The following is a 13415-nucleotide window of genomic DNA, read 5'->3' on the forward strand; positions in this document are numbered from 1 at the left end:
AGTCTTAATGTAATAACATTTAGCTATGGCAGAAAGACGCTTGCTGCAGTCGTACCTGTAACTGCAGTACAGGCGTAGCCCTGACTAGGGCCTGTCTGTACATAAAGTTTCACACTGCTCTAACAATAATTGTTCAGAAACATTCCTCGTGGAACTTGTACAGCTCTCTAGGGGGGTGCAGTTGTACTAGTGGAGAGGTGGTGTGTGCTAATCCCATCCCCCCTGACTACCCTACATCCATTTCGAGAAAGGAGGAGAATTAGAACAGTACAAAACAGGTCTGCAGAGATGCCCAATGATTTAAGGACTTTAGAACACGTTAGCTCTAATTAATGTGTTTGCAAGCTGTAAGCCAGCTCAGGTAGTATGTACTTTAGCACCTCCTAAATTGGTCAAGGCAGGTTCTACCTAGTCTTTAATTTGATCTTTCTAGCATGTATTAAAAACAGTCACACCTTTGATTACACTAGGCTCTTCTGACACATTACTGCCGTAGGATTAGCTAGCAAAGTTCGTCTGCCGAACCTCAAAAAAGTGCTCGGTTTGTGCACACGTGTGCGCGTGCACTTGTGAATTAAGGGAGAGACCCACGGCTTATTCTTTTATGGCACTGTTTGATGTTGTGATAGCACACCTAATGTTATCTTCTTTTCAGTGGTCACTAATTTTTTACTGTTTTAACCCAGTAATAGATTCCAGCCATACCCAGATTCTTGGATAGTCAGTTTTTCAGTGTCTCTTTTTGTTAGGATGATTGTAGGAGGGAAGGCAGGCAGGAAGTTAGGGAATTGGAGTAGCAAAGAGTGATCTACAAGTGTTGGGACACAGCCAAGCTTTAGATTAATACAATGTGACCATCATTTCACCATCTTTTGATACAGTCAGTTTTTCTTAGCAGTGGAGGAGAGCAGAGTAGCACAAACAAAGGCTTCAGGAAAAAAGTCTGGTGGAGGCTTTCTTCTGCATTACAACTCGGCTATCTCAAGTCTTTCACAACAGTTATGAATTAGCAATAAATAACCTCTGAGGAGGGAGGAATAGACAAGGGAGAAAGATGCATTTCTAATTGTAATACGTGCAAATTGTAATAGTTAATGCAGAGGGAAGCACAGGGAAGCTGTCCAACGGCTGGAACTGCAAAGGCGGCAGCTCTTGCCTTAAAAGTAAAGGGTCAGAGAGAATGGTTACTGTAACAGCAGCTTTGATACTTAAGCTCTTATTCTATTGGTGATTTCCATAAGTGCTTTTTTTACATGATGGAGGCATCACCTGGGTGTAGCTAACTTGTTGTTTTCCAGAAGCTTTGCAGAGAAGGGCAATCTTTTGCTATGGTATGGGGGACCAGAACACCAAAGTGTGAAGTCAGTAAAAATTTGCCGTTGGTTTTAACGGAAATAGGATTGTGCCCTTTTAATTTAAACTTCTTGTAGAGATCTCAAGGCTGATTCTGGTCTAAGTTACCACAACATACCCGAACTTCAACCAGTAAGGAAGAGAGATGAATCAGTTTTTCTATTTTTCCAGTATTTTCCAGTGCTGTATCCTCTGACAGCAGGTCACAAAGGAGCACGGTCACTCGGTGCGCAGCCAGCCTCCCAGGGCAGCTGCAGGGTGGTTCTTGCTGTACAGTACGTGTGGCAGCATACAAAGGTCTCCGACTTTCAGGCCAGGTGACCATTCACAGCACAGCATAACCCACTATACCACGTCAGAGAGAGAACAGAAAATGTGTTCCCTGCATGGGAAGTTATTATTTAGAAGGGAGCAGCTAGTTTAGAATTTGAGTCCTTGCCTCCCAGATGAAACTTCTCCCCAACAGACATTTAATTCCTCCATTTATTTGAGTAGTGATCTACTTAGACTGGTCGTATAGCTATACAGGGCACTTGTTGGGAAGCTGATTTGGAAGAGGCATTTTGTGAAAATAGTTTGGTGATAAGAGAGTTCCTTAAACCACCAAACTCTCGCAAGCACGCCAAATGCCTGCATTAGATAGGGATGCGTGCAATTTACAGCTCCGGTTTGTTGTGTAAGCTCATGTTATCATGACCCCACTTCCAGGAAAGACAGAAAAACCTCTGAGTTCCATGGTGCTCCTTTTTCACTCCAATAAATTGGCAGTATTCTGTATCAGTGGGATTAAAAATGGTACAGCCCAACAGTTCCTGGGAAAGCATTTTCTGAGAGGCAAAGCCCTTTCCAGTGTCCTCCTTCCCAACCCTCCTCCCCTGAATACCCACCTGGGCCCTCCTTGCTGTTGCTCTTGCTGCTGGGCTGTCAAAATATCTCTCATAATGAAGCAGTCTGGCCTGAGGCTACTATTACCTCCAATACTGATCCCGCTGAGCATGACTCTGGCAGCATGGCTGGCTGTTCACAGGCAGTGTAGCTGGGCTACACCTGGCAAGGAATAAAAGACGAAAAGCAGTGAATCCTGGCTGTTAGACAGCCTTGATGTCCTCTGAGACTGTGGAAGAGGCTAGGGAAAGCATGAGTATGGCTGGCTCAGGAGGTGGTGGTGTGGCTGTTTGGTCTCCTTCCCTCTCTTTTGGTAGGCTCAGGGATGTGGTAGGGACAGAGTTGTTGCTTTCCATCACCGCTGTGATAGTGTCAGGCTAATTCTGTGGAAAGACATGGAAGTGGGGAAAGGAGCTGTTAAGGCTAAGGACCCCACGTTCTTTGGGGGAAACAACATGATTCAGTGGATACTACACCAATTGTTGAAAGACCTGTTTTACTATCTAAGCTCTTCTGGTGTACAGGACAGATCTTTGCTGGCATAGTTAGTTTTGAACTGTGAGAAACTCATGCTACAGACCTGCAACGACAAGGCTGGCAAGACCAGTGCTATAGATGCAGCTGTGCTGACAGAACGTTGTATCTGTTCGTTTAGCTTAGCTTAGGCAGAGGCATAATGGTGCCAGAGATGGCATATATGGCATCTGTGCTGGAATTCTGCAAAGACAGAAGCTCTGGCTTAGTTGGTGAACTCAGGCTGGTCATTTTACAGGTACAGGTCTCTCTCCTCCCAGCCTCAACCTGTCTTTCCTGTAAAGGGGCAGGGCCTGCGTCTGCAAGGAGTTTTTAAAACACTTAGCACGAAGGACCTTTGATCTCAGTTAGAAACTCTGAGGTTTACTGTCACACATGTAAATAACAAATTACATTTAGGAAGTTTCCCCTCCTTTTATGGGTAGAATAATAGAGCCGTATCCAGAAGAAGTAATTTGTCCATGAAACTAGTGATAGAATAAGGAGAAAAATCATTCTCTCTTAAGTTTCAGACCTTTGCTTAAAGCACCATCTCTTCTTGTAAAATGCTTTGCAGCACAGCTAGCTCTTTGCAGTTGTTGACACATTTGACCTGAGAGAAATAAAAGATCCAGGTTTTGTTTCAATCCAACATGATGTATTCCAGAGGTGGAGAAGTAAATGTTGGAAAATGATTGCTATTTACTATGTTTACTGTGGTAGTGCCTCTGTGAGCAAATAAAGAATCATGCTTTCACTTTGCTAGGTGCCGTGGAAACGCACAACAAAAAGACAGGGTGATTCATGCCCCCAGACTTGAAAACGTGGTCCAGTTCCTTGGTGTGGAATTTGCGAAGCGTACCTGGTTCTCTCTAACCACGTGTGCGTGGATTTCCTGAGATCTCTCTGATCTGCTCTCCAGTGGTGAATCTGTTTACACTAATCCTGAAAGCACTAATGTTAAGAGACTGGAGCTGAACAACTTCAGACTCCTGCTGTCCAGCTCAGACATCCAGACAGAGCTCTTGTTCTTTATTACAGTGGGGAGCGGTAGGGAGGACTTGTTAGTGACTTTTAGTGCTTGTAAGAGACTGATAGGATCAGCTCGAACCTGTGCCTCTTGAACCCCCTCAAACTTCACTGAGCTGTGCCAGAACACCTCATGTATGTGCGGGAAACCCTGCCTGGTCCAAGCCATGCCCCTCATGTTGAGCCACCGTCATGAGGCCTTACGATTCCAGTGCTGGACCATGGCACAGCTTGGCCAGTGTGCCTATATCATAACTGGCATCAGGTGCCTGTTTTTTCCAGGAATGAAACAGCTAAGTAGATGCTGCTCTTCTAGAATGAAGACTCAGCATTTTCACTTAATTTATGACTAGGTCCAGATTAGACCCCAGTTTCTTTAGAGGTAAAAAGCAACTGAGCTGACGTGCAGTAGGAAAACCCCATGGCAAGTCACCTTTTGCTTTAAAATAAAAAGTAAAGTTCTCTGGGTTAGGAAAGGTCTCGTTACAGCTGTTTGATAGGGGCAGACTGGTGGTAAGGCAAGGTGCTGTTAGGAGATGTGAGAGCGTGCATCCAAACCACAGAGATCTGAGAGGTCTAGAAGTGCCACAGAAGGATTTGTTCCTGGACCATGAAGGCCATCCTTGTTCTGCTCTCCTGTGACCCCTCCTGGAGGAAGTGTGGAGACTTGACTTTGGAGAAGGCTGTGGTCAAGTGCTCTCTACACTTGGAGGTGAAGCTGTCATTAGGAGCAGAGATGGAAGACGAATAGTAACCCTTATGGCTGTAAAAAAGAAAGACAACTTTGAGAAAAAATACCCACTCTCCTGCAAAAAGGGAAAAGAAATCAGTCCCATGAAGCCAGGTTACAAAGAAGACGGAGTCAAAGTAAGTATGCAGTAGTTCTCAAGCCTTTGCAGAGATCTCAGTGCAGTTCTGGGTACGCCAGGCATGGAGGTGTTCCGAGTGTGTGAGAGCAAACGGTTCTTCTCACTGTACGGCCTTCTCACCTGACCTCCACCCAGAATCCTCTTACACACTTGCACAGAGAAAGCCTGTGTCTCCCAGAGTCTTTTCCAAGCATTTTCCTTGGTTCATTAGGTGATAATAGAAAGTGATTTTTCCCCTGTCATCTTGAGCAATCAGAAGCATTAAGAATAAGAGCCGAAGCCTGAAAGCCTAAATGAGAGGGTTTGATGGGTATGTGTATCTGCCTCCTTCATTAGAGCAAGAAGCAAGGACGGCTCCCAGAGCTTGCATTTCTTGAGACTAAATAGGCGAGAAGCAAGGACCATGGTCAGGTAGTGTCAAGAGAAAACTGAGGTTTGGGGGTTAGATTCCATTCCCAGAGCTGCTGAAGCCCAGAGAGGCAGTTTCCTCCGCCTTTACCGGTATGAAGCAGTCCATTAGTGGACTTTTTGTAGAGATGGGTACCTGTCAGCTGAGAGCTGAGGGGGGCAGAAAATGACACCTGTAAGATCTCAGGCAAATCACTTGGTGCCAAATGTGAACTCGTCCCCTTTATTAGCCTGTATTTACTCACGGTGGGACTGAGTAGCTGCATAACCCCAGCGTGAGTACAGCGCTGACGTTCTGGACGTTAGCCTCTTTACGCTTCAGTTTCTCCACCAGCGAAGTGAAGCTAAAAGCAGCTTCCTCAGAAGGGTGCTGGGCGGTGGTGTGCTCTCTCCCTGTTCGTGAGATGGTCTGAGCGATGGTGCTGAAGTGGCGGGGGCTATTACTGCTCAGAAGCTGCTCTGCTAACTCTGTCGATGGCCGAGTGTCACAGCAGCAAATCGGTTTCTCACTGTCTGGAAGGCAGGTTCAGCTTGCCACCACCTCCCCCTGTAAGAAAGCAAGTACTGAGCAGCCCACCTTGGGACAAAGCTAAGAACTTTTTGTTGTGGGAACTCTGACAGGACTCATACAGAACTCACTGTTCTGCCACCTTGCAAGACTTGTGGGGCATCTTTCTGGTACTGTGTTTAGGGGGATCATTTATTTTTATTTCCCTTCTAGGTAGGAGTCTTCCTCCACAGTCGATCCTGCTTAGCATCCAAAGGTAGGGAACTCCATCTTGGTGATGTGACAAATCTCGAACCACCACGCAACTGAAATTTTGGGCCGCGTTGCCCTCCCGGGGCAGTTTCACCTGGACCTTGCGCCATGCCCGCCGCAGCTCCTAACGGCAAACAAACTCATGCCGTGCCTCCCGAGCCTGGCAGCGGGAAGGCTCCCGCCTGCCTTCCCCAGCCGCTCACACAGGAGGCTGCGGGGGGGCGAGCGGCCCCGCACGGCAGCGGCCCCCCCCTCCCGGGCCGCCCCGCCGCGCTGGCGGCTGCGGCGCTGGCCCCGCCGTCCGTCGCTCACCCCCTCGCCCCGCCGCCGCCCGCGAGCGCCTCAGCCGTTTAAATGGGCCAAGTTAGAGAAACGGCGGCGGCGGGGGCGGGGGTTCGGTGCGAGCCTCGGGAGTGCCCGGCGGCTGCGGGGCGCGTCCCGGCGCGGAGGGGAGCGCGGCGGGAGCGGGGGCTGGGGCGGCGCGGGGCGCGGGCTGGCGGGGACGGCGGTGTCGGTGTGTCGCCGGGTGCGTGGCTGGAGATACACATATATATATATATATATATATATACACACATAGCCGCACGGCGTGTGGTACCGAGCTCTTTAACGTTGCGTGCGGGAGTGGAAATTAAATACCAACTCGTAAAGCCTGCGGTGGGAGCGGGGCGAGTCCGCGCTGGGCAGGTGAAGGTGGGCGGCCCCCGGGAAACTTCGCCGGAGCCCCGCGGGCAGAGCAGGGGGAGCCAACCCCCCCCCCCCCTCCCCCGACCCCCCCCTCCCCTGGGCTCCGTCCTCCCCGCGCCCGGCGGGCGCCGGCGGCCGAGGGGAGGGGACGGCGGGGCGGCGGCGGGGGCGCAGCGTTTAATTTTAATTACTGCATATAAATAAATAAACCAGGTGTCAGTTTAAAGGAAGGAAGGAAGGGGGGGCGGGAGGCTGAAAGGGGGCTGGGTGGGCGGCGGGGAACCCTCCAGCCTGGTGAGAAGGTGGGTCGATCTAGGGGAATCAATAAGCTTTTTTTTTTTTTTTTTTTTTTTTAAACCAAAATAATGTCTACGGCAGCAGAGACCTCTCCGAGATGTCAGGTATTAGTCCGGAGGGGCAGATCTGCGAGCCACACGGCAGCTCCCGGGTCTACGGTACGTTAGCCTCTCCGTGGGAGAGGGATCCCAGGCAGCTCTGCTGGGGAGCCAGCCCAGGAGATTTGTTAGCGGGCTGCTCCGGGGGATACCAGCCACCTCCGGCACCCGAGCGCCAAAGGTGCTTGTGCTGCTGCTGCTGCTGCTGCTGGCGCATTTCATCCAAACTCCAGCCAGAGCGGGGGCAAGTTCAGCCGGAGACATTAGAGCCACTGTGCTTTGGAGAGACGAGGGCGCACGGGGAGCGCAGCAGCACCATGCCTGCCATCAAGAAGGAGCGACTGGACAGGGAAGAGATGGCCCTGGCAGCTTTTAACCAGCCCATGGAAACCTTACCTGACTATCTCGCCCCTCTGGCCGCCGCTGCCATCCCGGTGGTAACCCCGCACCCGCCGGCGTACGACCACATCTTCGCCCACCGCGCGTACCTGGGCTTCCACGAGACCCCCCACGCCCACCCCCACCACCCCCACCACCTCCCCGAGGACCTGATGCTGGAGAGGTTTTCCTCCATCCCGGATTTCCAGCCTTTCTTTGACAACGGAGAGCCTTGCATCGAGGTGGAGTGCGGGGAGAACAAGGCGCTGCTCTACATCAATAAGTTGTGCCAGGGGAGCAAGGGACCCTCTATCCGGTACCGGGGAGAGTGGCTCACCCCCAACGAGTTCCAGTTCGTCAGCGGCAGGGAGACGGCCAAGGACTGGAAGCGCAGCATCAGGCACAAAGGTAAAGGGGTCCCTGCGCCGCGCTGCTCCTCTTCCTCGGCATCCCCCCCCCCCCCCCCCCCCCCCGCTCTCCCCGGGGCTCTGGGAGCCGAGCGGGGGCGGGGGGGAGCTCGGGATCCCATCTCCCGCGGCCACGCACCCCCGGTCCCTCTCCACCGCATCCGCTCGCCCGGCACCGGGCTCTGCGGAGAAGTTTTCCGCGCGATTTGGGAACAGTTGCTTTGGGGGGGGGGGGGGGGGAAACGGGACACATCGGGGGGCTCCTCGCTTCTGGAGAGAAGTTTCATTTGGCGCGGGCCGAGGTTTGAACGGGGTGCGGGGTGCGCGTGGGGGGCCGGCTCCCCTCCGTGTGTGTGTGCGGGGAGGGGGGGGGGGGCAGCGGCAGCCCCGTCGCGCCGGCTGCGGCCGGGCCCCTGCGGGGCGGCGGGCGGGGCGGGGCGGCGCGGGGTGGGGTTCCCCTCGCAGCTGGGTGGTGCGGGACCTCCGCGGCGCCGGCGGCTGCTGACGGGAGCCTGCCCTCCCTCCCTCCTTCCCTCCCTCCCTCCCCTCCCTTCCCCTCCCCGCCCCGGCCAGCACCGCAGTCCCGGCGGCGGGGCTGGCGCGGCGGAGCTGCTGGTGCCGGCGGCAGGTGGAGAGCGGGGAGCCGCCGGGGGGGGGGGGGGGGGGGGGGGCGAGCCGATGTGAGGCGTAATTAGCGCAGAGCTGGAGGTGTCAGCCCGGGGGGCTGAGGAGCTATTAGGAGGTGACTGACACCTCGCCTGGTTCATTGATCGCCAGAGAAAAAGGGGAATAACTCCGGGGGCCGCGCTAATTGTCATTACTCCACTCATCTCTCCTGTTTCTTTTATTACTGGGCTCCTGGCTGCCTTCGGGAAATCTCGGTTCCTCCGGGGTGAGTCAGGAGCGCCGAGGTGCGACGGACGGAGGAGCAGGGGGGAGGCGCAGAGCCGGCTGCCCCGCTCGCCCCGCCGTCCCCCGGCGCGGGGCTCGCTGCGGGGCCGCGCCGGTGTTCCTCCCGCGGCTGCTGCGGGGAGCCGGCTCGGCGGAGGGGCGGGAGGGGGGGTGCCGGTAGGCTGGCAGGCAAGGGGAGGGGTGTTCGTCTGGAAGGAGACGCGGGCTTCCCCCCCTGCCCCCTTCCCCAAATACTTTCCTTTTATAAAGGTGCTGATCCTTTTTCTTCTTCTTCTCCTCCTTCTTCTCTGCATCCAGGGAAAAGTTTGAAGACTCTTATGTCCAAAGGAATCTTACAGGTACATCCTCCAATCTGTGATTGCCCTGGGTGTCGAATTTCGTCTCCAGTGGTAAGATTATCGTTAAACTATGTGCTTTGGTTAAGACATCTCCCCTCTCCTCCGCCTCTTTCCCTTAAAAAAAAAAAAAATCCCATTGCTGCTGTGATCATGAAACCGTGATCTCGGAGGGCTAGGAACTGTCCGTCATGGAGTCTGTGCCGGAGCGCTGCGTGCCATGCCAGGGTACCCGCGGTCTGGTTAAAGGCTAGCGCAAGAGGAGGTTGCAGACAGAGCGGATGGGAAGAGCAGTGTTTGACCTAAAGGATGCAGCACACGGTGTGCTTGTGTGGTGTTCAGGGGGAGCTGTCTCTGTGCAAACGGCAAATCATTCAGCAGCCTTTTCCCTGTTCTCACCCCTTCATTTTTGTGCATTTTGCAGAGATGTAAAACGGCTAAGTAAAGCAAAAGGGAATTATAATTTGTACCCACGTGTCAGAACAGCCCCAGTTTACAAACCATTAGTGAATTTTGTTAGATAAACTTAAGGAGGAACAAGCTCATCTTAAACACTTGAAGTTTTACAGCATTTGTGTCATAGATCACAGTTACTGCTTTTGTAGTTCTTTTCTTCCCAACTTGTGTTTTCTGCTGTCTGCCATTATCCTGAGGCTTTCAGAATCTCTACAACATCAACGTTTTCATGAAAAAGGTGTTGATGCTATAAATAAAAAGCTAATGAATAGTAAACTAAGGCATTAAAAACAGTTCATCATGTGTAAAAACAACTGTAAAATACAATAACATCTGAACAGGAGGGCAAAGCTGTTTGTTTGTAGAATTAAGGCAGGTCTTGGTCTGAAAAAAACACCATGACTTAAAACATTGTCAGTTGTGCTGCAGAAACAGACGCAGCTGGAAATGTATGTACTTTTATCCACTGAAATCAACCGTTTTTTCTTTTATTGTTTCTTTGAGCTCAAATGGACAATCTCTTCACATGCAGTAGCTTTATGATTCTGCACAAGAGATGGAATTGGGAATTTAATTTCTGCATAGTGTGTATGTGGGCTTATGTCTACAGATACACACATTCACACGGGAAGGGGCTTAGAGCACTAATCCAGAGTTACATCAATTAACGGGAAGATAGCGTCTCCGTGATGCGAGTCTCTCGCGTCTGCTGTGGGTAGCAGCTGCCTGTACCGAGGCAGTAACTGCCCACCGAGCTCACGCGTCCTGGTTGTATGGCAGCACTGCTGTGGTGTTCTGCACCCAGCAAACCAGACAGACTGAAACCTGGCTTTTCTGACGCCTGAGTTCACGGGGCAAAGTGCGATGCGGTGTAATAAGCTTTCCCCAGTTCTGAGTTTTGCGTAGGGTTTAGTTACCAGTTGTGTGGATCCGAGGCCAACAAGCAGCGATCTGCAGGCCGAAGTGATAGGCCGCGGTTGCTGGTGGTGCTGAGGAGCGTCTGGCCAGCTGGCACTGTCTGCTGGTCACATGCTGGGTACCAAGTTGCGTTAGGTGGTAGCCAAAATGGCACGTCAAGGTTTTTCCTAGTTGCACAGGGATACTACGCATTTACCGATGAGAAGGCAGCTCTGCGTGAAACCAGTGTCTTTTAAAATAGGATGAATTTGAGAAGCTCAGATAGAGGAAAAGAGGGTTGGTATAGTTTGGGGAAAGGAGAAATAAATCCTTCTGGACTTGCGTGCGCCCTACCGCTTCCCCAGCTGTGTGAATTTGTTAGAGCGGGTTTTAATGTCAGAATTTACCCAGCAAGGCCAAGCCCCAGTGAGAGCTTTCATCAGAACTCTCTTTCTCAGTGCTCACTGCACCTTCTGTGCTGTAATTAGACCATGTGCCTGACCAAACGACGATTTCACGTTTTTAATCTCTTGGGTAGTGCCTTCTCATAGCTGCCTGCACGACACATTCAAAACAGTTACACAAGGAGGAGGATTAAAAATCGGGCACAGTTTATCTTTCGCCGCTTAGCGATCACTGCTTTGAGCACCACTGAGATCAGAGGGGCTGTTACTCCTCGAATTAGAAACGCTTCATATTTTACAGCGTGGGTAAGTGGAGAGTTGCGGTGCCTGGGTCCCTGCGGTATCGCATGGGGGGCACGGAGATGGGGAGTTGGTCTGCCAGCAGCGGTTCTGCTGAGCCGAAATCCGGCCTTGGGCAGCGGGAAGGGGCCAGAACTGGAGCATTGGCTGTGTAACGGGGCAGGGTGGGCATCTCCACCTTCCCGCTCCGCTGCCGCCGGCCCCGCGCTTCCTGCGGGGAGGGGGACAGGCAGCGTGCCCAGCCCCGCCGCCTCCTCCCCTCGGACTGGCGATGCCGGGGGCTCTGCCAGCAGCCGCGGCTGTGCCCAGGCCCGGGCTGGCTCTGTTCTGGGGCTGGGGAGGGGATGGCGTCGCGCCGCGGAGCCGGGATGGAGAACCCGGCCGAGGAAGCCGAGCCTTGCGGGGCCCCCCCGCGCCTCGCTCGCTGCCAGCTGCTCCGGCTCCCCGCGGTAACACCGAGCCCGGCGGGGGAGGCCCCCCTCAGCTCGCAGCCGCCGTCCCGCCTCGGCGAGCACCGACCCAGCCGGCCCCCCCCCCCCCCCCCCCCGCCTCTGCCCGCCGGGGCTGGCGCCGGCCGCCCCCGCCCGCACCCCGCCGAGCCCGGCCCCGCCGCCCCCCGCCGCCCCGTCGCAGCTCGTTTGCCGCAGCTGCAGACAGCGGCCGGCGCCGGGCCCGGCTCCGCCACCGACCGCCGGTTTCCTGCGAGGCGGGGGGGGGGGGGAGAAGCCGCGGCGCGCCGGCCGCGCTGGCGCCTGCCCCCCCCCCCCCCCCCCCCCCCCCCCAGGGCTGCGGCCGCCCCCGCGCCGGCAGCCGGCAGTCAGCGGCGGGGGGGTGCTGGGGGCTCCCCCCGGGGCCGGGGAGGGCATCCCCCCGGGCACAGCGAAGGCCCGGCCCGGGAAGCGCTGCCCGCACGGCTCCGCTCCCTGAGAGCGGCTCTGCCTGCGGTCTGCCTGTCCCCTGCCTGTCCCCTGCTCCTTGGGCCCCAGCCTTTGCGCCCGGTTCTGGAATGGCGGAGGTCTCCGTCCCTTCAGTTCCTCTGGGGGACAGGATGCCCAGCATTCGTCAAGCAGGCTGACAGACGTAAACAGGGGTCTTTCCCCATATTTGTACTTGTCAATTCTGAGCAGGCACGGTTCATCTGTGGAGCCCTGGATGGATTCCAGTCTATTCCGGTGAAACCCATTCCCTACAGGGTTCCCTCTGTCCCCGCTGCACTTCCCTCTCTGCTCCAAATACCACTCACGCATTCTCTCCATCTCTATTTTCAAACCTACAGCCGGGGCTGGTCTGGAAAGTGCGCTCACGGGCAGTGGCCAGCGGGAGGGGGAAACCTAATGGTCTTGAGAACAGCACTAAAATCTTTATTGCTAAGCCAAAATATTTTTAGATTTGCAGAGTGCAGCATCATATATCCAGTATAAGAGAGGATACTTATGATAGACGTACTTTGATTGTTTCCCTTATCAGACAGAGTGTGACCCTCACTGTGTTTTTCGTACTAGCCGTGCTGCCTCTGGAAGTGTGTTAGGACTGGACATTGGCTGCTCCTCATCCTCTTTTTCCCATCTTTTCTTGGACAGGGTGTCTGCCTGACAGGTAGCCCGTGCTGGAGTTTGAAGTTCAGGTCACAGGTAGAGAAGGAAAGGCGAGCTTTCAAAAAGCTATCGTGAGATGGTCGTATTCAAACAAAAAGCATGGCAGAATGATTTTTTTTTTTTTTTTTTTTTTTTTTTTTTGGACCCCATCTCCTTCGTGGCGTGTCAAGGTGCGTGGTAATTGTGCGTAACTTGGTCAATGACAATGGGAATTCACGTGCTGACTGAGGCTGTGTTTTGCTCTTGTTTTGATTTATGTGTGATTCTTTTCATTTGCTTCTTTCTCGTCATCATCATCGTTGTTTTCTTTTGATGCCCCTGAGGTTAAGGCATTAGTCCAAGACTTCATCAGGGATGGAAAAACTAACTATCTGCTTACTTAAAAAACCGAATGCCAGTGATTGTCAAAATCCCTGTTATTTAGCCCAAAGATTCCTGAGCACTCTCGTGTCTCCCTGTTTCCGAGGTGCAGGGGTGGAAGGCAGCTCTGCGTCTCCCCCGGCGCGTGGCTTTGTGTGCCTTGCGCTGCTGGGTTCTGCCTGCAGCCGCCTTCGCTGCCCGTCCCCAGGGATGCGCTCCTGGCCACCCGGCTGCTCCGCAGTTTGCCTGGAAAGCCGGGAGCAGAGCTGCACGGGGGGAGGGGAGGGAGACCCGGGGCTGCTGAGTGGATGCCAGCGTTGGGGGATCCAGACTCGGAGGCTGGCCCAGAAAGGGGAGTCTCACACATGAGTCTTTCGAGACAACTTTCCTCTGAGAAGAGGACTTGACCTGCTGGAAAATTTAGTTGGCTGCCTGTAGAGGCAGGATTAAGTCTGAAATTTTACTTTTAACT

General features: G+C 53.7%; 1 protein-coding gene across 9 annotated transcripts in view; it reads left to right on the forward strand.

Moving 5' to 3' along the window:
• The window catches only part of SAMD11 (sterile alpha motif domain containing 11), a 187930-nt gene that overhangs the window by 52453 nt on the left and 122062 nt on the right, over positions 1 to 13415 (forward strand). For 3 of the 9 annotated variants that reach the window (XM_075437113.1, XM_075437116.1, XM_075437114.1), the window contains 3 exons: positions 5779 to 5821; positions 6886 to 7685; positions 8894 to 8985. In XM_075437113.1, coding sequence (XP_075293228.1) covers positions 5779 to 5821; positions 6886 to 7685; positions 8894 to 8985 — 935 coding nt within the window. Of the gene's footprint in view, positions 1 to 4030; positions 4648 to 5778; positions 5822 to 6885; positions 7686 to 8237; positions 8313 to 8403; positions 8577 to 8893; positions 8986 to 13415 lie in introns of those variants that run through there. The other 6 variants (XM_075437117.1, XM_075437115.1, XM_075437118.1 and 3 more) reach the window with 6 other exon arrangements.

Source organism: Opisthocomus hoazin, chromosome 16, assembly GCF_030867145.1.
Source record: "Opisthocomus hoazin isolate bOpiHoa1 chromosome 16, bOpiHoa1.hap1, whole genome shotgun sequence".
NCBI lineage: Eukaryota > Metazoa > Chordata > Aves > Opisthocomiformes > Opisthocomidae > Opisthocomus > Opisthocomus hoazin.